The sequence below is a fragment of the Cupressus sempervirens genome, chromosome 3 (genome assembly GCF_028749045.1).
Source record: "Cupressus sempervirens isolate cs-2001-9-10 chromosome 3, ASM2874904v1, whole genome shotgun sequence".
NCBI classification, from domain to species: domain Eukaryota; kingdom Viridiplantae; phylum Streptophyta; class Pinopsida; order Cupressales; family Cupressaceae; genus Cupressus; species Cupressus sempervirens.
The window spans coordinates 112,101,258-112,129,080 of record NC_143120.1 but is presented as its reverse complement, the minus strand read 5'-3'; the positions used below and the strand labels follow the sequence as shown (position 1 = coordinate 112,129,080).

General features: G+C 36.0%; 1 protein-coding gene across 2 annotated transcripts in view; it reads left to right on the top strand.

Moving 5' to 3' along the window:
• The window catches only part of LOC149565030 (E3 ubiquitin protein ligase RIN2-like), a 90,931-nt gene that overhangs the window by 47,396 nt on the left and 15,712 nt on the right, over positions 1-27,823 (top strand). For both annotated transcript variants that reach the window (XM_089818578.1, XM_089818577.1), the window contains exons 6-11: positions 1,395-1,491; positions 1,588-1,693; positions 13,324-13,481; positions 13,598-13,735; positions 13,857-13,924; positions 26,665-26,904. In XM_089818578.1, the coding sequence (XP_089674704.1) occupies positions 1,395-1,491; positions 1,588-1,693; positions 13,324-13,481; positions 13,598-13,735; positions 13,857-13,924; positions 26,665-26,904 (807 nt within the window). The remainder of the gene's footprint in view (positions 1-1,394; positions 1,492-1,587; positions 1,694-13,323; positions 13,482-13,597; positions 13,736-13,856; positions 13,925-26,664; positions 26,905-27,823) is intronic.

Below are 27,823 nucleotides of genomic sequence, written 5' to 3'. Positions count from 1 at the left end.
TTTGCTGATGGATACATTGTCTACCAAACTACTTAATCGATATCTGTTGGGTAACTAATCAGTAGATTGTTGATTGTATTCTCTGATCAATTCTCAATTGATCCTTCATATGCAATGATATTATATTCTTCTGTTTTTTTACATGATTCCATCTTACATAATAGTTGACTCTCAACTCCTTATTGGTTATCAAACCTTGCTATTAAGCTGTCCACCAAATCATTTCCATTGAATCACTTAACCATATCGAAATGTTATTTGAATAGATCAACTCCTTGTAGAGTCAATGTTCTCTATTTCTTAGTGGTGTGAGTTATATTTAATTGTTGTCTACAATATAATCATACTTGTTAAATTATCTATATTATTCCATATTCTTCATTTGTTCATCTCTGTGCTCTAATTATGTTCGACCCATATCATTCTTTGTTGTGTTTACTTTCCAAAGGAGGGATAAATGGTTAGTTGATTGATAATCCTCTTGACCACCGCTTACGATTTGCATATTGATCTGTTAATATCTATTCCTTATTTATATATTTGTTTGTATTATCATGTATTTATTTATGTATAACATTAATTTATTGATTAATGCATTTAGGAAATTTAAATAAATAATTAATATACTAAGCAATTATATTTGCATTAAATATATACATTTTTATATTGATCATATGTCAATACAGGGTTATGACAAAAACACATTTGAGAGATCAATCGACAATGTTGAGAGGGATTAGTTTTTCATATGTTGACATTGGTTTTCATTTTACATGTAACATCAAAAGTTTCTACATTACTTTCGGAAACTTCCAAAAACCTTTCCCTTGGCTGTCCTGTAAAACTACTGTTTCAGTTTTGATAATATGTTTGATTTCCACTCTCATGTGAACTTTAAAGATAAATTATTTAACACACACATTATATGCGAATGTTCCATAATTCATAGAAGCATGTTTTATCCATGCTTTTTTAATGAATAATAAAAGTTTCCCAATATATTTTTAAATTTTCCCTATTTTTTATATAGCTATTCCCTCTGCCGTCCCCTGCCTTCCCCTTCTCCAAGAAAAAAAATCCATCCCAGAAACCCGTTTCCCTGTCCCTCCATCCCCTTGTCCTGGAAACTTTGGGTAACATAGATTGTCTGAATGTACTTTTGAGTCTCATTGGCCTCCTTCTGATCATCTGCAATGATTTTTTTATTTTTACTGCATGCTACGCTATCTTAATCACACTTTTTTTGATACCTCTGTCTTTCGAGTGCACTTCATTATTGTATCATAAGTTTTAAAATTTTGAACAAGTACATTTACATGTTGGTGAATGTTTTGGCATGCACGCCTTTTACTCTCAAATGCATTTTTAAGGCTCATTATGACCATGCTGTACAGGATTCAGCTATGCACAGTTGTTTCTAAAGGTGCAGGAACAAGCACATTTTGGCTATTGATTTTCGAGCCTCTCAGTATTGCATTTGAAACACTGCAGGTAGAATACAGGTTTTGACTGTATTATTAGTTGATATATGGAACCTAGATTGTTCACTGAATTTTTGTGTGGATGGTTTCTACATTAAAAATGCAGGCAGTGATGGTGCATGGATTACAGCTGATTGAAACTTGGCATCGCCATCATGCAGATGACATAGTTCATTGTCAAGGATTAGAACCATCTGATAGATCTGCAGCAGGTGAACTTTTTAATGACCCTTTGTATCTCCTCATCCTAAACATGTTTTACAATTGTAGTTTATTCTTATATATGATATTTTTATTCTATTCTGTAAAAAGGTATTTGATTTTTTAAAGATAAGATTTACTACATTGGTAGATTTTTAATTGTATTGTAAAATATTTAAACTCGGCACCATCTAGGCACCTACATCATGCACTTTGCCTTTAAACTAGGCGCCTTTGCTTTGGTATTTTTTTTGAGCATTGTTGTGAAGAGAAACAATACATTGGGGCACTTTGCAGGATGGTAGGCTCAGGTGGCCTTTTCATCAGAATTAATTGTGAACAACCCTAAAAATATAGGGAAAGTAAAAAATAATGGAAATTTCAAATGTTTAAATGATAAGGTGTGCACCATATTCATTTTTTTGATAGGTAACATTATTGGTGTTATATTGATATTAAAGAGAGACACAATATTTGAGGTATGGCCATATACCTTACTGTCATAAATCTACCCGTCCCATGGCCATACATTTAACATTTAACATTGCAAAAAACTGCAGAGTATTAACACCCTGCCGCAAGCAAAGACCGCCGAAACCAGAAACAAAATACCAGAGACAAAACAAAACAAAGGATGCCCACAAGCTAACGTCGTTGTCCCCACCATCATCTTGTTGCTACTCCTTAAATCAGTGCGTTGCCTCCTCACCTGTGAATGTTGGCATAGAGCGATCATCCAGCATCAAAATCCCCTGCCTCACATGATGACATTTACTACTACCAGCCCCCTCCACTTCAAGCAGCGAGGCATCCACCCAGACACCCTTTGACATGGAAGCTCCCGCCTCCGGCCGATTCTTCTTCATGAGTTGGTGGCGCAAAGGTTGCCCTAGAGCGAGTGTGCTCTATCTCGGTGTAGCCTTCATGAAGCCTAGGTTGCTCTTAGTTGACACCCCAATTCGTCCAAGCAGAAAATCCACAATCTTTCTCCAACCCTGCTCTGCCTTTGGGAGATGCACTCCTTGTGGATTTGCAGAGGACCACACTACCAGTGGTTGAATTGAAGATTCCCACCACCAATTAGTCTCCTAGGCTCCTCTCCATCTATACACCCACGCCCAATACAACTCGTTCAATTATATCCTTCAACCCCAGAAGCCACTGCATATTCACACAAGCTGTGACAACATGACGAACCTCCTCCTTCGTTTCCCTCATTGTTAGTTCCAGTGCCAAAAACAAAGACGCCACGTCTAGGTTCAATTGCCGCTTCCAATATGCATCCAGGTTCTCTGGCCCAAACTATTACAATAATAGATAAGACGTCTATTATTAGTTAATGGTTATCTTGTAAATATCTTTAGCTTTAGTTTGCTTTCGTTTTTTGCTTTCTCTGGAATAGAATGTTTCTATTCTTTACGATCATTTCCTAAGGAAACATCGTCTCTTCCTTTTGTATAAATTGACCTTTCGGTCTCTGTTATTAATAAGCAAGTATTTACCAATTACCTTGTAATATGGTATCAGAGCTAAATACTTAAATTTTTTCGGAAAAATTTATAATTTCTTCTTGAAATCATTTGTTTAAATTTTTCCAAAATTATTTCAGCTAATTTCCCCAAAACCCACCTAGGGTTTTTCTGCTTGGAGAAATTCCCGAATTACGGGTCTGCAAATCGCGTGGAAATCGTGGCCATTTTTTGAAGACTTGCGTTTTTGGGGTGAAAATCTGCATGTTTCTGTATCAAATCTTCATGCTCTTAGCTGTCTCAGTCTGTCATCGTGCTTTGGGAAGCAGATTCGACCATTTTTCATCAAGAAATCTGAAGTTTTTTCAAGCTTTTTTCAGCTAGGGCTGTTTTTTTTCGAAACCCTAATTTTTGGGGTCGAAATTTTTTTTTGTTTGCAGATTCTTGGTGGGTTTTTCGAGAGCTCAACTGGGTTGTCCGTTTTTCTGGGTGCCTCGATTTTTGAGCCAGCGGATTCAGAAAACGACAGCAGATTCTTTTTGGGTTTTTCGAGCTCTCTTTTGGGTCATTCTCTGATTCTTCTGGGTCTTCCGTATTTTTGTCTCGAAGAACGTGCCTTCACAGATTTTCACAGTTTTTCATTGAAAAACGTGCCATGGCATCTCTGACAAATATTCTGCTCGAGCATAATTCCAAATTCAATGGTCGCAATTATGGAATCTGGAAGCAGCGCATCATCGCAATCTTCGAATATCGAAACACCGATCAACTTGTTCTGGGTGTTAAGCAGCGTCCGACTTCTCCGGGTCCTGATCAAGATACATGGGATCTGAACAATCGAGAGGCAGTAATGCTTCTCAACTCTCCGTAGCTGATGACTAGCTTTCTCAGATTCCATCCGGCAAGACAGCGGCCGAAATCTGGACACATCTAAAAGGTCTTCATGAGACTTCCGACAAGAGCAGAGCCTTCTTTCTGAAAAACACCCTGTTTTCTATTGTCATGAATGAGCGCACCTCGCTCCAGGCACACCTGAATCGGATTCAGGAAATCCGTGATCAGTTAGTTGCCATCGGTCGCAAGATGGAGGAAGAGGATATTGTGGTAATCACTCTTTGGAGTTTACCAAATTCCTATGAGCATTTTATCGAGACTCTCAACATCACATCTACTGGTGTTGATCTAAAGTTCACTGATCTCTGCACCCTGCTACTTCAGCAAGATCGGTGGAAACAACAGTTCGGTAGTAGCTCCAGTTCCACCTCCACTGAGCAAGCCTTTGTTGCGAAATCCTTTCAGAAGGATAAGGGCAAGTTTCAGCAACCATCTCAGCAGAAGTCTTCTGCTCCAGCATCCGATGGTACCAAAAAGAAGAACATTCAATGCAACTATTGCCACAAGTATGGTCACATGAAGGTTGCATGTCGGAAACGCTTAGCTGCCTAGTTTAAGCAATCAGGTTCGCAACCCAAAGCGAACAGTGCAGAGCACACTGAGCAGGTGGAATCTGCCTTTTATGCCTTCATGGCTAAAAGACCCGCAGATCATGTACAGTCATCTGCCTAGTACATTGATTCAGGTGCCTCTCGACATTTCACTCACCGCAGAGACTGGTTTACTGACTACCAGCCTTATTCAGATTCTGTTATCTTTGGTGGTGGAGAAGAGTACACAGTTGTTGGTAAAGGCAACATTCAAATTCAGCCTGTTGGGAGGAAGCTCATAATCCTTGATGTGTACTACGTTCCAGGGATGGAACTAAATCTACTCTCGGTCAGTCAGTTGCTGCAACATTCTCCACACTTGGCAGTCACCTTCAGTTCACATCAGTGCACCATCACTGATCGGGCGACTAAGTCTACTATTGCAGTTGGTCTTGAGGATCATGGTCTTTTCAGACTTACTGATTCTAGTGATTCTCAGGACTTAGCTATGGCTGCTCGGCGATCTTCCATCAGCTCACTTTGGCATCAGCGATATGGGCACTTAAATGTGCATTATCTCTCACAACTTGCTCGGGATGAGCTTGTTCTTGGTTTGCCAGAGATTCAAACCCAACACCTTGGAGTTTGTGACACATGTCAGGCTGGGAAGCAACATCGCACACCTTTCCCCAGTGGCGATTCTTGGCGAGCTTCTCAAGTACTTCAGCTTGTTCATGCTGATATCTGCGGCCCTATGGCCACTCCTTCTGTTCTTGGGTACAAGTATTTTCTGTTGTTTGTAGATGATTTCAGTAGAAAAATGTGGGTGTATTTCCTTAAAAAGAAATCCGATGCATTTATTGTATTTCAGAAGTTTAAACCCTTAGTTGAAAAAGAGTCTGGGAAATCTATTATTACTCTTAGATCAGACAATGGGGGGGAATTTTGTTCTAATGTTTTCTCCAGCTTCTTGGATACACATGGCATCCAACGCCAGTTCACCACACCCCACACGCCACAACAGAACAATGTAGTTGAACGTCGGAATAGGACAATCATCGAGATGGCTCGTTCCATGCTCGAACACAGACATGTTTCGAAGCGTTTTTGGGCAGAAGCAGTTAACATTGCAGTTTATCTGTTGAACCGGTCACCCACAGTGGCGGTCAAAGGTAAAACTCCGGAAGTGGCCTGGTCAGGTCGCAAGCCCAGAATCAGTCACCTGAAGGTTTTTGGCTCTCTTGCTTTTGTTTGGATCCCTGATGCTTCACGCACCAAGTTGGATGCCAAGAGTCAGAAACTGATGCTTGCTGGATATAGCAGTCTTCACAAAGCCTACCGCCTTATTGATGTTGAGACATCTCATCTCATATACAGCCGCGATGTAGTCTTTGATGAGCAGCGAGGACCATTTATGCCTGTTTCTCCTGTTCCTGATCTAGCAGACCAGCCTATGCAGGTTCATGATTTGGGAGTTCGGCTTCCATTAGGTCCACCTGATGGGAGGGCTCCAGTAGCTCCTACAGCTCCAGTCCTGCCAGTGATACCTGTACAGCCACCTCCGGCTTCTCCTGCAGAATCACCTCGTTTTGAAGATGCTTCACCTGAGTTTGATCCAGATTCTTCTGATCAGGATCCTGTTGATCAAGCATCTCCTAGTACTACTGTTGGTCATTCTCCTCTCCGGCCTAAGTGGTGGGCTAAGACACTTGTTGATCTTCATGATGATGAGCTCATTGATGGGAGAACTACTCGAAAAAAGAGCAAAACTATAGATTCTGTTAACTTTGCTCTTATGGCCAACATTCACAGTGTGTTTGAACCTCAAACATATTCCGAGGCTAAAGGAATTCCAGAGTGGGAACAGGCCATGCAATCTGAACACCAAAGCTTGCTGAAGAACAACAGTTGGGTCCTTTCTGATCTTCCCCCAGGGAAGAAACCCATTAGCTGCAAATGGGTCTACAAAATCAAATACAAATCAGATGGTACTTTGGATAAGTACAAAGCTCGTTTAGTGGCAAAGGGCTTTTCTCAGCGTCAGGGCATTGATTATGAGGAGACCTTTGCTCCTACTGCAAAGATGAGCACCATCAGATTAGTCTTAGCCATGGCAACACAGTTTGGCTGGAAGGTCCATCAGATGGACGTAAAGAGTGCTTTCCTGAATGGTGATCTCCATGAAGAGGTCTACATGACGCAGCCTCCTGGTTTCAAGGTTGCTGGTAAAGACCATCAGGTTCTCAGATTGGTAAAAGCTCTCTATGGTTTGAAGTAGGCCCCTCAGGCATGGTACATCAAGATTGATACGTACCTCAGTGATCAAGGCTTCAAGAGGAGTTCTTCAGACTCAAATCTGTACATCAAGACTACTGATAGTGACATCATCCTTCTGGTTATCTATGTGGATAATCTGATCATCACTGGCAGTTCGGCATCTTTGATTCAGGGAATCAAACAACACTTATGCCAGTCTTTTGATATGACTGACCTTGGGCTCATGCATTATTGCTTAGGTGTTGAAGTTTGGCAACAGTCTTCTGGTATATTCATCTCTCAGTCCAAATATGCCAGAGCCTTGTTAGACAAATTCCGAATGCAGGATTGCAAACCTGCATCTACACCTATGGAGAAAGGTCTCAAGTTATCAACCAAGTCTGATTCTCCTTCCGTTGATGATACTACGTATAGGCAACTAGTAGGCAGCCTCATCTACCTATCTGCTACTAGGCCTGATATCAGCTTCGCAGTCAGCTATATTTCACGCTTTATGACAGCTCCTAAGGCTGATCATTGGATGGCAGCAAAGCGTGTGCTTCGTTATGTGAAGGGCACTTCTGATTATGGACTTTTGTATTCTCGGAGTTCTAATCCTAAACTCAGTGGGTTCACAGATTCAGATTGGGCAGGCTCTGTTGATGATAAAAAGTCAACATCTGGATATGTGTTCAGTTTGGGATCCGGTGCAGTCACATGGACCAGCAAGAAGCAGCAGGCAGTTTCTCTCTCTTCTACAGAGGCTGAATATAGAGGGATTGCTAAGGCAGGATGTGAAGCTGTCTGGCTTCGTCGGATGCTTGGGGATATGTAGATGTCACCAGCAGGACCGACTACTCTGTTTGTTGATAACGAAGGCGTTATCAAGTTAGCACGGAATCCAGTCTTCCATGAACGAACCAAGCATGTGGATGTTCATTGTCATTACATACGACAGCTGGTTGAAGACGGGACTATAGATCTACAGTATGTTCCTACCTCAGATCAGACTGCAGACATTCTCACCAAGCCTCTTGGTCCTGATAAGTTTGTCAAATTCAGAGGACAGCTTGGTGTGTTAGATAGATTAACCATTAAGGGAGGGTATTACAATAATAGATAAGACATCTATTATTAGTTAATGGTTATCTTGTAAATATCTTTAGCTTTAGTTTGCTTTCGTTTTTTGCTTTCTCTGGAATAGAATGTTTCTATTCTTTACAATCGTTTCCTAAGGAAACATCGTCTCTTCCTTTTGTATAAATTGACCTTTCGGTCTCTGTTATTAATAAGCAAGTATTTACCAATTACCTTGTAATACAAACATCTGTTGAACTTCCTCCAGGAAATCCAGATCCGCAAACACAATAATGTTCTTAAGGCGCCGAGCAATGATCTTGCCCTCGTAAGTCTACGTCTGATTCTCAGAGCCTAAAGCAATATTTGCCTCCATTTCTGTCGCCTTGTCGTCTGTCTAAATTTAACTCGCTTGGAACTCTCTGGAAACATGCAAACTCCAAATTACCAAGAAATGATTTCACACAAGTTGACATGTGTGGAGGATTGGGATCTCTACATGCCGTAAAATGATAAATGCCATGGGTAGGAGTCATGATGTCTTCCTCAAGATATCGGCCAAGATGTAAATGTTTTAATTTGTAAAGTTGGCCAAGGCAAAAATATTTTTCTCTGTTTAATCTAATATAAGGTGTCTCAAGTTCTCAAAAATTTCATTCCGAGTTCCCATTGCTGCATTTGTGCCCATGTTGGCCAACATGTCGGCCACCCTGTTTGCTTCTCGGAATGTATGGGAGAACTTGAAGTTTTCAAATTCCATTAGCAAACCTTTGATCTGCTGAATATATTTATCAAGGTGCCAAGCCTCCATCTTCCCTTTCTTTATGCCATTCATGATTATCTCCGAGTTTTCTTCCAAATGTTCTCTTCTATTGCCCAGTTTGGCTCCTAAGACAAGAGCCTCTTTTGCTGCATAATATTCAGCCACATTATTCGTGCCATCATGCAGGCGTTTTGCCACAAAGGCTAGAGTATTGCCCTTGTAATCTCTTGCTACACACCATACCCTGAGACCCTTGGGTTTCCCCTAGCCGCCCCGTCGAAGTTAATTTTAACCCATCCTTCCTCTAATGCTGTCCAACAAACCTTTACCCTTTTTTGAATAGGATTAACCCTACCAAGCCCATAAATGGGCTGATGTGCACCATATTCATTAGTTGACTATATTGTGAAACATTACAGCTAAACCGAGAACTCGTAGTCTGCATACAAATTAATAAATTACAATGTCTAATTATTTGAGTTTTCATTACCAACATATTCAACAAAATGAGAAGGCCTAGGCAACTAGATCTACTACAGATATGTCTTTTGCCTCAACTTCATCTAATGTAAACTAGAGTATGAAATTGAATCTGAGCCAATGTGAGGTCTACCTTGTCCAATGGAAACACAACCAATCCATCATGTGCCTCCTCAGCAGTGGCATGGTTGAAAGTCAAAATCAACAAATTTTCTGAATATTTAAAAGCACACAAATTTGTAAAAGATATATTCAAAAAATGTACAATGAAACTGAATATATTACTGATTTCTTTCACATATAAATATAAGTTAGAGTTCAATACACATCATAGAACAAAAACGAGTTCAATACATATTGATATCAACTTTAATACAAATGATGGACCAAAACTGAGTTCAATACATATTAACTTCAATGCAAATCCAATTGGAATATGGGTCAATTTCATCAATATCAAGTGCTTCATATGTGTTCTTCCCCTTTACCTTCTTTGCGTACAATTGATGGTTGCAACTTGCAATGCACAAGGACAAGGTCACTAGAGCTCTTTTGAGTCAACTTGCTGCACTTGTGAATGGTTAAAAAAGTCTACTATCATTCTCACAATTGGAATTGTCACAAGGAAAATCTACTATTATTCTCACAATTGGAATTGTTACAAGGCTAGGACAAAATGCAGATGGCAAGAGTTGGAAGATGAGTTTGTTTCACCAAAATCTTACCATGGCAAATGCACAAAGACAACATGTGCAACTTTGTAAGATATTTTATAAAACAAAACATATCTGTTTTTTTTACTTGACTCAAATGAATAAAGGTTAACAAAATAATCTACTCTTTGCTCCCATATAAACTCACAATCTATAATGTATGATACTATGATGTCTTGCTAGTCCTCATAAGCATTTTCTCATTTGCTTATATTTATGTTTTGTGAATCAGTATTGCAACACTTTTAAACCAATTCAACACTTCACAATCTCGTAATCTGTAATATATGATGCCTTGCAGGTCCTTATTGGGAACCAACCTTTCCATGTATTTTCTCATTTGCTTATATTTATGTTTTGTGAATCAGTGTTGCAGCACTTTTAAACCAATTAAACACTTTACAACTTGACCATAAGCATCCACAAATCACAATGCATTTAAGTAAAACATACAACAAAATAGAACTTATAACACTGGGACTCTGTTCTTGAATCTTGAGGAAACCTTGGGCAAGGGAAAATCCTGGTGGAGATTGAACCCCCAAGATGATGCACTAATCTGAAAATATCTCTTTTAGGAGATCTGACTCTGTTGGGAGTCGTTACATAGCATTTAGTACATTGGTCCCTATTTAAGGACAAAATCTTGTTGGAGGTCTGCAACTCTGTTATGAGTTGAGAACAAAAGAGAGCACAATTGCTCAGGACTGAAGGTCAAATCCACCTTTTGGACTCACTGTCCAATAACAAAGAAAGTATTATAACAATAATGAACTATACATGACATCACAATGTCCGATTAGTCCTACTGAAACTCGCATATGCTTTGATCCAACATCAAGTCTCGTGCATCATATATCACATTTATCACACATCACATATCCCATGCTCGCATATCAAACAAGTCATTCCTTTATACCCTTGAGAATAAATTCTGTTGGCTTACTTAACACTTCACCAAACCTGTCCATACAAGCATCAATATGCAAAATAGGACCACGCTATCCAAGAGTTAAGTCCTTGGATGTTGTCCCCCCATCGCCAAGCAATTGAATTGTCAAAACAATTCAATTAGCTAGGCCAAATCACCTGATCTCATAATTTGTCCTGTAACTCTGCTATACTGAACTTGTTATACTTCGTACTGCCAAAACATATGCTATTCACCATATAAACACAAGCGATCATACCAAAAGCTCATGTACGCTATATATATCATTATCCCAAATTGATAGCCATGTATGATAATTCTGTTGTGATCACTGACCAAAATTGTACTATTGTATCTGTATTCCTTCTTTGGACTTGGGCATTTTTCATTTACAAACTTTACTGAAACTGATTGACCATGCAAATGAGATATGTTCCCATCAATGACAACACCTGAATACTCATTCAACACTCACTTTCCAACAGGCTTTGCCATCCAGAAAGTTCACTAGATCATATTTTCATTTTTGGTAAAGCATCTTGTGGAACTTGCCATCAATGTTGCCAATTGCTTTAAAGCTTCATGCCTTGGGCATTTCCATATTTTTCCTTTGCTGCGATCATCATCAATCTTGAATCTCATCATTATTTAATCTTACAACAGCTGCCTCCTTGACCATCCTATGATAGTTTTTAGCTGAAAAACAAGACCATGACATGACAACCTTGCAACCTGATAGGAGAAAACATAACCAATCTGGATGACAAAACAGACATGGAGTAACTGTGGCTGTATTAAACAAAGGATATGAAAGCTCCTTATATAGATTTACAAATACGATGTTTCTAAAAGAAACAATTGTGAACTAAATATGGAAATAGAAACTACCTAATAAACTAAAGACTAACTAAGATGACCATTAAAGAAACATTATAATATTCTAATACCCTCCCTTAATGGTCATTGTCATACTGATGTCTTTTGGTCACAAATTCTTCAAAACATTTTGTTGCTGTTGAGACCGTCCCTGGATTTGCAAAATGTAAATGACCTAAACACCAAAATTTATCTAAAAAGGAACAAAGAATGGTGTCCTCTTCTTCAAAAAGCTTTGCAACAAGAGACAAGAGCCTGCCACTCAGATGAGTTTGTCACTAACCCTCCAAGAATCAACAAAATATCTGACCAGAAAGCATCACCAAAACAGCCAACCAGATGTTGGATAACAAAGCTACTCTTCCCTAGAAACAGAGACAAACATTGATAACAACTAACATGATTTTGAGGAAAAATTGACAAACCCTCCAAACTTTGCAGACAAGCATGATGCCCGAGACAAATTGCAAAAAACCACTGTTTTTAGGAGAGAAATCAGAAAAACTAAACAAGATTTTTGAGGTGAAAAATTGAAAAAAACCAAACAATCCAAGACATGGATTACTGATTACAAAGCTTTGTTTTTTCGGAAAAACAGTAAACCCCAAATATAATAATTTTTTTAGGAATTTTTTTCGAAACCACAAAGGAATCCCATACAACTTTGCAAATAACAAAATAAAAAATTATTTGAGGAAAAAATTATAAAAAACCTAACAGATAATTTTTTACGGAAAAAATTATGAAAACCCATCAGAAGTATTTTTAAGTGAAAATATTATGAAACCCCATTAAGGAAACCTTCATGTGGCAAAACACGAGACTTTGCATGGTAAACCAGCACATGCAAGCAACATGCAAGTGCATGCAACAAATATGCAAGAAATCACGGGATCAAAACCCTTAACTAGGCTTGCTATTTCTAGAAAAAAATTTCGAAGACAAACCACAAAAGTTCCATAAAATACCTCTAACAATTTTCATTTCTACAAATTGAAAAAAAATTCTGGGAAAAATTCTATGTCAAAAGAGCCTCGAATTTTTCTTAAAACATTTGCCAAATTTTATGAAATCCTATCGACCTGCTCTGATATTATGTTATGGTAATGGTAAATAGATGATGTTGTCGTTATATTAAACAAAGGAGATCGATGTTTCTATAAGAATCCATCGTGAACAAAAGATGGAAATAGAAACTACCTAATAAACTAAAGACTAAGTAAGTCTTTAAAGAAATATTATAGAATTTTTAATAATATGAACATCGAGTTTTATATGGGCATTAAATTACAAGATGGTATAATGTAATCCAATTGAGTATGTAAAACATGAACTGAATTGATACATATTTAAATATTAACCAGAGAAATGTCTTTACTATTCCAAGTTTCAGTGTAAGTAAAAGTAATTTAGGTTTGTTGTGTTGATATTTTCCATTTCTCAAAGAAGAGAATGCTATATCAATATGAAAAGTCTTTATTATTCCAAATTTGTTGGGTGTATGCTTGATATACAATGAGTCTTGTTGGTGGTTTAATGTAGAGGTCTGAAACATTTCAAAAATATGCAAAAAAAAAGGAAGCGTGTTCAGTATGATGTCTGACAAAATCATTTTCTAGTGAAGCTATTTAAATGTTGAGAAAGGTTTGCAGGTGCATCTTGGGAATGGAAGGGAAGTTTTGTCAGGAATTGTGGTTTTTTTATGGAAATTGTAACTTTGTTGATGGCTCTTGGACACTGTCTGCACATTTGGTGGATCCGCGGTCTTGCCTTTCAACTTGTAGATGCTGTTCTTTTCTTGAATCTGCGAGTAAGATCTATTATTCCTAGTTGCAATTAAATTTTCAATGGAAGGATGCAGGATTAGTTTATATTTCTTACTTATTTTACATTTCCAGTTAATGACATAAAATATCCAATTCACAGGCACTTCTAAGTGCAATTTTGCGGCGTATTAAGGGATTTATGAGGTTAAGGACAGCAATGAATACTCTTCAAGGAGCTTTACCTGATGCAACTCAAGATGAGTTGCATGCATATGATGATGAATGCGCCATTTGCAAGGTAAGATACCAGTTAAAAATTATGCATAATGTTTTTCCTTTTGTTTTGTTCTGGTTGATTGCTTTAATTTTCATATATAATGTACATAGAAATTTCTAATATTAGAAAATGGGTAATACAGGAACCAATGGCCAGGGCTAAGAGGCTGCCTTGTGCACACCTTTTCCATCTTCAATGTCTGAGATCCTGGTATGATGATAATAGCAATCTTATTATGTTGTCATTACCGAGGCCTTTTGTGTTTTTATACTGTCATTTATACAAGTATGGTAGTTATCAAATATGACGAATAATCAAACAATTCGCTTTGCTATTTAATAAATTAACACTAATGTTAATTGTTGATAAAATCCTGTACTGTAACAAATGGAAATGCTCCTTATATCTTATTAAATACTGATATGATTTGTATGCTCTTCGTTTTTTGTTAAAAAAAAATCACTTTTGAGATCCCCTGGAGGAGTGTATTAGCAAAATATCTGAGTATATTACAAGAATTTAAATAGGAACATATACAGTGAAACTAATAAAGAAAGAAATATGGAGAAATGGGAACATTAACTATGAGAACTTGTAGAATAGCTTTATCATTCTATTTTATTAACATCTGGAACATACAGGTGTAAATTCTAGAAATGAGCACGAGCAACTCTACTTTTCCGTTTGAGGTATAACAACTTTCTACTTACATGGCATTGACATGACAAAATGAAAGTGTAAATGCTTTGCAATAACTTGACTTAAAGAATCAAAATGGGAAAACCTGAAAACTTAACAAAAGCCTGAAATATTTGTAAAATTACACAAAATACAGTTGGCCCTGTTATTGTTGTTGTGAATGTGGTTTTATCCCCGCTCACATGTCTTAAGTTTACTTTGGTAGCATTCCATTATATTAATAAAAAATGTGGCCATATCTGGTTGTTATATATTAGTTAGTATTAAATATTGTGCATAGTGCATTCAAGTTTTGTAGCAGGTAGCTAGCTAGTTGTTAGCTTATACCTACCTCATCGCACCTTTTTATTGATACAAGGCGTTTGTACATTTTGTACCATCTCAATTTAGTAATTCAATTATTGGTGAAGCGTTTGCAAGTTTCTTCTCGCTGCATTGTGAAGGTTTTTTTGTTTGCAGGTTGCGTTCTTGGTGTACAACGTGATATCAGAGGACTCAACCTGGCAACTCTTTCCTTGCTGAGAATTTTCTCTAGTTTATATTTATGAGGTCTTGGAAATTTTCGCAGGTCTGAGCTTGCCCGATTGGCAATAGATGCACCATTGCATTTGGCGCATATCACTAATAATCAACTTAGCAAGATCTTCTATGCTCTGGTGGTTACTAGTTGTGGATTGGGCTTTTGCATCGATTCCATTTCGTTTTTTGTTGGCACATTAGATTGGTATGACATTAGCCAAACACTCATTATGTTAGCTTTATATAGGTTGGTTCATCATTCCTAGGTTGTAACAAAGGATATTTTTTAGACCACATAGGTCGTGATGTGTTTGGTTTACTGTGACCTCTTCTTGACTGCAGACTCATCTAGCATCACAAGCCTCTTTTTGTTGCATGGAGGCCTATCTTACCTCTTTTTGTTGCGTGTAGCTCTCTTTCCCATCTATAGCCAGGTTTGTGGTGCGATAGAGTTCTTTGACCCATATGGGTTTTCTTTTTTTGTATGCTTGTGGCACACCTGTATGAGGGCCTGTCAATTCCTCAGTCTTTTGCCTTAGACCAGATAATATTGAGGGTTGGGAGGTGTTGAGACTCTTGCTTTATGATTGTGTGGGACCTCTTTCTCATTTGCTGACTCCTCTTTTAGATTGGGATTCCTAACCTTTATATAGGCTACAGCCTTTTCCGCCTTTGAGCTCATTTCTCCAACTGGCTCAATTTTGGCACAGATTGTATGGTTGGCTTGAATAGCAAAATTTTGTGTATTTGCCTCAAGTCATGCAATTAAGGGTCTCAACTTTCCATGGATGTGTTTGATGGAGCAGGCTAGTGCAGAGTGGTTGTGAGCTAGTTCTTGGGAATTTAATCCTGCCTTAGTTGTGCAAGAGTATTTGCTGCTCCTTTTACGTCTAAACGCTTTGTTTGTGTGGTATGAGCTGATGTGTGGGCTCGTTGTGCTTTGTGGAGGCAAGTAGAGGCTTAAGGTGGCAAGGGTGGCCTGCCTTTGCCTTTGCTTTGCATATCAAGTATCTCTTAGCCCAACCGACTTATTTTTAGCCCCTGCTGTTAAACATGATTAAATAGAGAGACTAGTCACTATGCGAGTTTTATTTCCTTACAACATACAATATAGAACACTTAATGTTTCATTACGAAACACCAAATATCAAACCCTCTCTTGAACAAAGACACCACTTATGCTAAGACTGTAATGAAAGATCATAAGTTGATTCCAAGGTTCCTTCTTAATATGGATACTTGCTCATTGATGATAATGTGATATGCTGGTATCACGAGGGGACACATTTTTGTTCACTTAGACTTGTCAACTTAACTTCAAATGATATGGCTTTGCAATGTGCAATGAAAATATCGTCCAATTTCCAAAGTTCAATTTGAACTTGGGGTACGTTTGGCTGCGGGAATAAGAATATGGGAATTGGAATACGTATTCTGGAATTGTTATTCTAGAATTGAAAATGAGAATACGTATTCCTATTCTCTGTTTGGTTAGACAAAAGTGAAATTTGACGGTGCTCCTGAACTTGTGTTCGGCATCAATTTCTACGACTTTGGGGCTCTTGCAAAGAAATACAAGGAAAAATTTCGGTTGTGCGAAGAAATACTTTGTCCTCTTGGCGAATCCATAGGTGTTTTGTGACATATGTTGGAAATATAAATTTTTATTTGGTAGGGTGCGGTCGTGGGATCGACTCTTAGATTGTCTTGGAAACGCAAGTTGATTGTGGATGAATATCACTATGATGCGTTGTAGGGAAGGGTCGGCATGGCTTAGAGAAAAAGCCCATGAAAAATTCCTTGGCTTGATGCAAAAAGAAAATGACAAAGACCAAAACCACGCATGAAAACTTGATCATAGACCCAAAAATATTATGTTTTCTGAAAAAATAAAATAGGAATAGGAATACGTATTCTAATTCCACCTATTTATGTGGAATAGCAAATGCTTGTTTTTTGGCCAAAATTGGAATATGTCTTCCTATTCCCAATTCCAATTTGGTGCACCCAAGCAAAGAATTTGAAATTTTAAGAATTTACATGTGCCTATTCCACTCGTATTCCCGTTGCCAAACAGGCCCTTGTGGATCTAATCTACTCTTACTTCTACCTAAGGATGTATGAAAGAGTGAATACACTTGGACTCTACTAGATGCAGTCTTGTAATCAACTCCACTTGCCTAGTGCAACCTTCTAAGGTGTTTTCAAATGACTATTAAATTCAAGCCTAAGGAAAACATTGTCTCAAAAGGAAATCGCTATATAGTACACAATAAGGCTGCATGTATGTCCCTCTCCTAATGATGGCAATATGAGACACTGATGGTTTAATAAGGGAATAAGAACAAGGATACCTACTTTTGAAGGAGATATCCCTAAAACAACACTTTATGGATTAGCCATAGTAAAGAGGGAAGAATCTTGTTAGCCATGAAAGAGATAATTGGGAAAGGTTATCTCACAACAAGTGGAAAAAGACCCTAAGAAGGAAGAGCTCTTTGTTACAAGACAAAAATAATAGCTTCAAGATAAAGAGCAGAGGAGAACAATAAGTCACCCTTTTAGCTCCCTATTGTTAGGTGGAAAAAGGGATTCTTGATAAAGGATGACACACTTAAAGTCACTAATTAAAGGTATTTGTTTAGGATGGGCATGCTTTTACAAATAAGGAATAGGTGATCAAGGATACACACCTTTTGCATAATTGAGACAGAAAATTTTCTATAAGATAAATGATGTCACATGATTAAAAAATGCCACTCCACCAAGGAAAGTGGGTCCTTAGGAAAAAAGAAATAGGTGCAAAGGAAACATGTTGCTTTCCAATCATAGAGGCAAGAAAAAAAAAAAAAACATTATGCATTCTAAGTTAATGGTCAATTGCAATAGGTATTACATGTCCAACCAAGGAAGAGATTGTAGAGAAGGATGTCAATCTCTAGAATAGAGAAGATGCTAAGGAAAACAAGTCCTTGCAAGGAAGAACATCACATTATAATTGATACAAACAATAAAAGAGATGATGGGTTTTTTGAAAAAGAGGACAACACATTAAGCATCTTAAGTGAAAGAACATCTATAATAGATATGCACTTTGAAGCATGAAAAAGATTGGGAACAAAGATGAAATGCTTTGCGTAGAATAAAGAGTTCCATACCAGAAAGGATGTGTCATTGCAAAATATAGAAATCCACAAACGGAAAATGAGTCCTTTGAATAATGAGAAGAGTGAAAGAGAGAAACCTTGGCCCCCTTGCCAAGTGGGATGCCAAGGAGGAAGAGTTATTATGCTGCTCACAATGAAAAATTGAAAAGTAAAGCATAACATAATGCAAAACAGAGGGCCCTCGAAGTAATCCATTAGGATCACATGATGTGGAGCAATATAATTGGGAAAAGGAATGTTGGGGCATGTTTTTGATATAAAAAAAGAGTATAAAATCTGTTAAGAAAATAAGAGATCTATTGACTAAATTTTATAAAAATTGTCTAAATTCAATACAATCAGCAAGATAATGTTTATCACTTGTGTAAAAAAGACAATAAAAATTACAATTCTTTGGAAATTGTCTAAAAGGGAAACCAACTTTAGCATTTTCTTAAGTTTTCAAAAGATTCTCCTAGCTGGAGCCAAACAATCATCAAAAAGAGGTGTAACAATGGCTTGGGACTTGGGTTAAAAGAATTCTTAAACAAGGACATAAGGAAAAAGGATAAATAGGATTGGAAGAAGGCGAAATGTTGGCTTGAGGTATAAATCCTATATCCTTTCTAGTGGCTCGTGTAGGGGGATCTATAGGAACCTTCATACCGTGTTCATCAATACCAAGACCTTTTCTGCTATAGCCTTGTTGAGAAGTAATTTCATAATCCACATTGTGATTAGCCTTCAATGTAGAAGGACATTCATAATGAGTGTTAAAGTTATAGTTCAGTCGGATAAAATGTCATTAAAAATATATACACATATATATGATATATAAATAGACTTTTCATATAAATATATTATGCAATTAAATAAGCTTATATGTATGTATGTATATGTATATATAAACACACACATATATATATATATATATATACACCATCATTCAAAAACATATTTAATTGATTGCATATTAATGACATAATGATTGGATGATTGTGATATTGCATTAACCGACTGATAAGTTGCTGTTTAAAGTGCTGATTAAATTTGGTGATTTGAATTTGGGTATCGTGGAAGTCATGAGCCTGATGGGATGCGACTTCACACTGGAGTCACTCTCATTGGGGTTGTCACTCCCTGGCACCCTATAAAGGGTACAAGATCTGCGGTAATAAAAACGAAACAGAACATATAAATCTCAGTCTTCTCTAAGTTTTAATATCACAGAATTCATTCAGAACTCCAATCACTAATTTGTAATCAAACAACTCTGCCCAAAATATTATTATAAATAGCAGAGTTATCTAATTTGAATAAGAACAATTATATATAGATATACTCATAAGGAATATAGATCAAGTGACATAGATTTCTCATGGATAGATAAATCTGATATAAATTTCAACATGGTATCAGAGCAGGCTTAAGAGACGATCAGATCAGATTTTTTGACAAAGATATACATACATTGTTTTTATATTATACTAATCAAAATGGAGAATGGAATCAGACTTGAAGGTGCTTCAAATTTTGAAGCTTGGAGATTGCAAATGATTCCAATACTAAAAAAGCACGAGTTAAAAACAACTGTGAAAATCCTAAACCTAAATCTAAATCTAATGACGACAAGAGTCAATGGGAAACAGTCAACATTAGAGCAATGGAATTATTAGTAGATGAGTAAAAGATCATCTACTACCTATTATCACAAAGTTAGACTTTGCATATGATATGTTCAAAGCCCTGAAAAACATGTTCGAGATCAACAACACTAGCATAATTCTTATTCTTAAAAGTCAACTCTCTATTATTAAAATGAATAAAGGAGAGACCATCACCTCATACTTTATGAGGATAATGGAATTAAGAAACCAACTCTGAACGATTGGTCAAATCTATGATATTAAAGAGTTAACTATGGTAATGTTAAATGGACTCCCTATTTTATGGGACAACTTTAGACAAGGAATTAACACTCATTCCAAGCTCCCCAAATTTGATCGACTAAAAGCTAACTACATTCAAGAAAAGTGTAATCTAATATCTAGGGGTACCGGCACGGAATCCACAAGTGAAGACATTCAAATTCTGACCACTAATTTGAAAAGGAAAAAGGGAAACAATGGTAAACAACCATTCAAGAAACAAAAATATTATTTTAAAATACAATGTTATAGCTGTGACAACTATGGTCACACTATAGCAAGTTGTCCTGACAGATTCTAACATCAAGCCTCCTTCGCTAAAGCCAGTAATTCAAACTTGAATTTAGAGAAACTTGTATTCTAACGAACTTCAATATTGAATTCAGAGAAACTTGTATTCTAAAGAACTTCAATATATCTCAAAATTTATGAAATTTTAGAGTAAGAGGGAGTTCACAATTTTTGCAAAATGAAGAGGGAACACCTCCAAGGTAAACTTGGTATGTGTAACAATTGTAATTACTGAGAAGAGTCTTAGTATTTTTGACTATTGTACTAATGAATTGCTTTATTAATGAGTGTTATTTTATGAATATATGGGCCTTGTGTACATCATAAGGAAGTGACGGCTTCCAAATGATTATCACTTGTATTTGTTGAAATTATTGGAAGGTGACGATCTTACAATAACTTAATCTTCTATTATGATGGATATCTTATGATGTCTAAGCAGATCATGATAGATTATATCATGCATGGTGGATTAAGTTCCTTAAATAGACCATGAATGTTCATATGATAAGTATTATTGAGAATACACATATACCTTGTGAACATTTTGAGTTTTGGTGAACATAACTTGATATTTAGGAGGCTATTACTCAGAGTACTTGCTGGATATGTTCAGGAGGCCATTACTCAGAGTACTTGGTGAATTTTATGTGACTTGACAATCAGGAGGCCGTTACTCTTAGTATCATTTCTCATAGTACTTGGTGAATGCCACGAGACTTGACATTTAGTAGGCCATTACTCTTGATAGCATGAGATGATATCTAAATGGTGGATATCTTCTAATCAAAGACATCCTTAAGAATTTTCCATTCCTGATATTACGTTGAGGTAATATCTATTCATGTGTTTGTCCTTCTTAATCAAGAGGAAGTGTTAATGTTATAGTTCAGTCATATATAATCTCATTGAGAATATAAACAGATATATATGATTGTGATATTGCTATTAGGATTTAATTGTGTGATTTTGAGTCAAACTTATTGACCCATGTTTCATGATATTTAACATATCTATGATATATAAATAGACTTTTCATATATATATATAGACACACACACACACACATATATTTAAATATTGTTTTTATGCAATTAAATGATATATATATATATATATATATATATATATATATATATATATATATATATATATATATATATATATATAGAGTCAATTTATCATTCAACATCATATTTAATTGATTGCATATTAATAACATAATGATCAACTGACTAAGTCCCTGTTCAAAATGTCTATTAAATTTGGTGATTTGAATTAGGGTACTGTGGAAGTCACGAGCCCGATGGGACACGACTCAATGCTAGAGTCTCTCTCATCAAGGTTGTGACACCCCGACATCCTATAAAGAGTACAAGATCTGTGACAATACAAAACGAAAACAGAACACATAAATCTCAGTATTCTTTAACTTGTAAAATTGCAGAATTCATTCAGAACTCAAATAACTAATTTGTAATTAAACAACTCTGCCCAAAATATTATCATAAATAGAAGAGTTATCTTATTTGAATAAGAACAATTATATATATATTCATAAGGAATATAGATCAAGTGACATAGATTTCTCATGCATAGGCAAATCTGATATAAATTTCAACAATGAGAATTATGAAATTTTTTAGTATAAGGAGGAATAAGAAAGGAATTGCTCTCTTTCATCATCTTTAGGTGGGGAAGAAGAGGATGGTTTATCAAGATCATCTTAATGTTTACTTAATGTTACTCTTGGAGATAAATCATCAAGGATGTATTGCAGTTAGAGATTATTGAAAATATTTTGGTAAAAAGAGGAATGTTTGAGATCAGCTAGAGAAGTGCATAAACAAGCTTCCTTAAGTTCATTCATTAAGGTGGTCTTAGTAGAAGCGGATCTAGGACTCACCAATATAGGATTGCTAGGAGTATGGTCTTTATCTTCATTATCAAGAGACTCCCTAGGAGGAGGATTATGGTTATTTATGCCAATGCTGATCTAAGACACTAACTTAGTATTGTTAGGGGTGTGATCTTTACCTTCATTACTGAGAGACACACTAGTAGAATGATTAAGTTTATATATGCCAATGCCATCTTTAGGTTCAATAATTTCAACAAAGACTTGACTTTAATTCACATATTCCATCCGTTTTGTAAAAAATCTTATGAGAAATTACATGGAACATAGATAAGAGTTTTGAAAAATGTCGTTTAAGGAGGACAAACATTAGAAATGCATATAATTCCATATGCAAGAATACCATGGAGGAATATACAAATCATGAAATGCAAGAAAGTATTATCTACTTAATGTTTTTGTAAGTAAGAAGGAATGTAACAACATGAGATATCACACTGCAATCTAATATAGTAAACTCCATAATGAAAATGAAAGCTACCCAAATTAGATTTAAGACTGCAATGTATAAAAAAGAGTTCTAAACACCGAATCAGAATGGAAATGTCATGCGTCAAGCTCACCAAGATGTACAAATAGGAAACAAGGAGTCAAGTGGATGATCCTCTTTCCTTATGGCACATTCAAAAGGAATATGACTCACTAGGCTCAAGCAGACTAAGCGTTGAGTAAGCTTAATGATCCTTCATAGTAATGTAAGATTGAAAACTAGAAAGGAAGAAAAGGTGAGTTTCAAGACATATAGATTGTCAAAAAGCAAATAGGTTGATTGATTAGAGATATATTATTGGGTAATGCAAGATTGAAAATTAGAAAGGAAGAAAAGTTGAGTTTCGGGACATATAGATTGATAGAAAGCAAATAGGTTGATTGTGTATCCTAAAATAGAACCCAAAGACTTCAACTGGCCTATAGAAGATTGGAGGAACTACAATGACTTGGTCACCCTATTCTCGGGACTAGGGCAACATGCTCTCTACACTCACAATCATGTTAGTTGTAGACTGTCTGCGAGGTCTTGAACTTCTTAGGTTTGATTCAATGTGAGTGCGACTTGCTTCTGCTCACAAAAAACAAGGAAATTGTTTTGTGGAGAGGGGTTTGCCTTAGTCAAATCGTGGTTTGGAATGAACTTAAAGGAAAGCATGGAAAGCGTGCTAATATAGAACATAGGCTAGCTTTGAAATATCTATGTTACCGGTTCAAGTTCGGGTTCGAAGAACTGGTTTGCTGGTACGACAAGATTTTGAAATGGGGTTTCAGTTCATTTGGGTTCGTTAGTACATAAACATTTATATACATACATATACAAATGTATGCAGCCAACAATAATGAATTAAGATTAGAATGCCACACAATATCATAAAAACAACAAAAACACTATAAACTTGTAATCATGACATCAAATCTATTAGCAACACCAAAATATCAAATAATATCAAGGCCAAGTATCATTATTTTGACTTTCAATAATTGGAACTTTATACGAAGTTTTGATCATCTAATGGATTATCTAAATCTTCATTTTATTCTTCTCATCATGAAAGACATTATTCAATTTACAAACAGTGCCAATGTCAATGAGATCAGTTGCACTAATGACATTCTTGCTTTCTAAGCCGTCAAATGCTTATTACTATTACATTGTATAAAGAGCTTGTTAGTTTGTGATTAACATCTTACTTGACAAATGTTATAATAGTAGCTTGCAACTACTCCCTTCATCTATTGAAGATGATGTTTAATATGTAAAATATAATTTATCACCATAGAGAGCTTCTAATTAAACAAATAGGGGTCATTTTCATCAATTGAATATTAAATTGTCTTTGGAAGATATCTAGAGTGCTAGTTTAATTTGATGTAACAAATATCTTAACTTCACAAATTTTGTTTTGTAATGTTAAAGATCTTTATTCAAATTCTATAATAATCATTTTCTGCACTAAATTTTAGAATGTTTTTTAGCGGAATCATACCTAGTTCACACTCAGTTTGCCTGGGTCTACCTTTGTTTGACCATGGCTCGACCTAGGTTCGGCCTAGAGGAATGAACCTACTTGGGTTTGAACCCAAGTGGAATTGGGGCCAGAACCAAGGATTGGTTCGAAATTCACTTGGTTCAAAGGGCTAGGGGGAGAATTGGGTAACTATGTAAAATATGAATGTCTTATACCTTGGCAACACAAGTGCTTCTTTGAATGCGATCAAGAATGCCGATGCATAGCGTTGTTGCACAAAAACCTAAAAGATGGTCATGAAAGACAAGCCTTGCACAATAAATATTGGAGAAAAAGAAGATTGACTTGAAGAATTGAACACTTTGAGTGTTTGGATATAGAATTCTCTTGAAGCTTGAAATCACCCTTAGAATACTTGAGATCTATCTCAGAATGCTTGAAATGTGAGTTCATAGGAGAGAGCTTGAATTCCAATTGCATATATGATTATTTAGGCAAGGTAGGTTGCTTATATACCTCTTGGACATTTAAGATCACAAAATTTGAAGGGGGTTGATGGGGATTTGAATTTCTTGCTTAACTGCTGAGCCCAACCTCCAGTTCAAATTTCAGAGGGTTTATGGAGGAATAGGTCACCTATTGCCCTTTAAAATCAATGCAATTCAAAATGGGGGTTCCATTTGAAGTGGGGATGCCGAAAACTAATGCGGGAGCCCATACATGCTAAAATGGGGCCCAAATTGAGCATCTAATTATAGGTGCTTAAAATATAGGCTGGTACATGCCTTAATTTGTCTTCAATTTTTTAAATTTTTAAATGGAATGATAAACTGTTATATATATCAAACCAATAATAGTTTCAACTTTTATATGGTAATATATTTCTATACATCTTTTCACTCTCCTTAATACAATTTTTTGTATTAAATAAGTTAAATTATAAGTCACTATATAAATTAGAGACTTTAGTGACTGATTAATGTATATATGTATAAATATGGGCGGTACTTTGTCTTGGGTGTCACTTTAAGAGCAGAATATTATTTATTTGCCTACATTGAAGGTGAAGATCTTTGCAGATTAGACAGTCCGTTGAATTCAGGTATGAATGGTTATTATTGGTCGATTTACCTTTTTGTTGACTTTTGTTTTTGTTGTTGTGTTCTGATTCTATGGCAAATCAACACAATCTATAGAGGGGACTTCAAAATTTAAAGACGTGACATGAATTGACATGACTCATGTCAGACTTGACCCGTGGGTAGCATGTTGGCATAACAAATAATTTAATTTAATGAGTATATAAACTTCATTAATTCATTAATATGATAATTACAAATATCTTTGATCAATATGATATATTTTAATTAATATGATGATTAATGAATAATTCATTATTCAATTATATGGAGTAGTTTTAGATTAATAGATTAATAATAATTTAATGTCTCAAATAATACTTTGTTTTATTTGAGACGTTCGTATTATAAGCTAGATGTGTTGGGCTGCTGACGGTAAAATTGCAACATAAACAACAATGGCTGAGGTCTGTTCTAATTTGTTGATAGCAGCAATCATTTGGAAACCTCGACTGGCAGATTTCTTTATTCATTTGAGCTATGAATTTGTTTAGTTCTGGACCAAAAGTCTGAAAAATGGAGTGTTTTTTAGACATCTTCGGAAAAACCCAGAGCTTATTTAATAAGCTGTGCATAAGTCATGGGTTATTGAATAACCTGCAAGCTTTTCACATGTTTTTCAATTACGTATGGGTTATTTGAGAAAGAAATCTGTTTTCATGGAGTAGTCAGGCTACTTCGTCATGATAGTGCCAGTAATTTTAAATGTTATTGATGGATGTATGTAATCGCATGTGTCTGTTAGTGTTCACTGCTCTATACTGGGCTCCTGATCCATGACTACATCATTTACGGCTACACTATGATTTTTCCTTTCGATTCTATGGTTTTCCTTGCATTGTATATTCTCTGTTTGCACCCAGTAAATCAGATGTCTGTCAAGATTTCACTTATTCATCCATGATATGAAAATTGATTTGGAATTTTCTTGACTGTTTAATTTATTTCATCCCGTGCTTGTTTATATTTTCCTACATCTGGTTGTTTATTGCAAGTTGCTGTGTGAAACCTTGCTTGTAATTGATGAGCTTTGTGTCCATAAAATAGTTGTACGTGTAGATGAGAATTTTCCTAGTTTCCATAAAAAACTTCTTGTGTGTTTTTTATTTGTTCTGCTGAAAATACATTTTAATGCGGTCTATCATTCTTCATATGATTACAGGGTGATCTTACAGAAATAATGTTTTTTTAATGTCGACTTTTGGTTTCATAGGATAACAAAGGATTATAGTTTTCCTAATTGACGCCAATGCAGAGTGTTCTGTAATTTTTATCTTTTACTCTTTTAAGCAATAAATACATGCTCTAAATTGTTGATATCTTCTGATGAAATTCTGATGTGTGGTCAGGTTGGACCAAGGCATTGGAGAAACATATTCTTGTCCAACCTGTAGAAGGCCATTGTTTATGGGTGGCTCAAGGACGTCTCCAAATGCTAGTGTTGGCCAACAATTGGTAGAAGGTGAGCAACTAGTCAGGCCTGTAAACACAGGGCCTGATGCATTAGCTCAAAATCTGTCTGAAAATAGCTTACAGGCAGGCCCATTTTCAACTGAGCGGTGGAATTCTACTGGCATAGGCATGTTCAGGTTTGTGTGAACTTAGTATCTGGACACAAATGATGAATTTAATTTTTCTTCAAATCCATTATTCCAGTTCTTTAATTTTTCATACAGCTGATTTATATAATAATTTTCATGTGTGAGAACAACTACATTTTTATTAAGCAGCATATTACAAACTTTTTTTTTAATGAAAATTTTATAAATACTTTAAGTGCATTTCAATTGTCACATCTCAATTAGCTTGATGTGGGGGACTCACCTAACCCATTTAAAATATGCTCTCTTACATATATATGAGGTCAGAGGAATACTCCACCCAACGTTCATATGTAGCACCTATGTCACAAGATTTGGTGAATTTCATTCATGAAATTTGAAATCCTGCAAATTTTATAAAACCCCAAAAACTTTGTTTTTGTTTGCCTTAAATTCGTACGGAAATTTTGGGTTAGGGTTTTTTACTCGGAATGTATTTTAGAAAATGTTCTCAACTATATTTTTCGGATTAAAAAGGAATCGCAGGCTTCATTGTGGAGTTTTCACAATTATTCCTACGGAATGCAAATATTTGTCCTGTAAAACGACTTTTGCAACTCCTTTATGCTGCAGTCAGTGGTGCAACTCGCCAGGAAAAGTTGGCCATGTCTTCTCCAAGAATGCAAATGTTTTTGTCCTGTAAAATGACTTTCGCAACTCCTTTATGCTGCAGTCAGTGGTGCAACTCGCCAGGAAAAGTTGGCCATTCTTCTCCAATTCGATAGGTAAAAGATAACCTTCAAGCTCCAACCGTTGCAAACTGGTCGTTGCTCCCGTCAGTCTGCGACTTCAAATGTGGCAGACGCACCATATTTTTAAATTAGAATTTTTATAGAGTTTAATTTTTAGGATTGCTTTGTAAAAATATTTAAGAGTACATTTCTATTCTATTTGTATAATGATATAG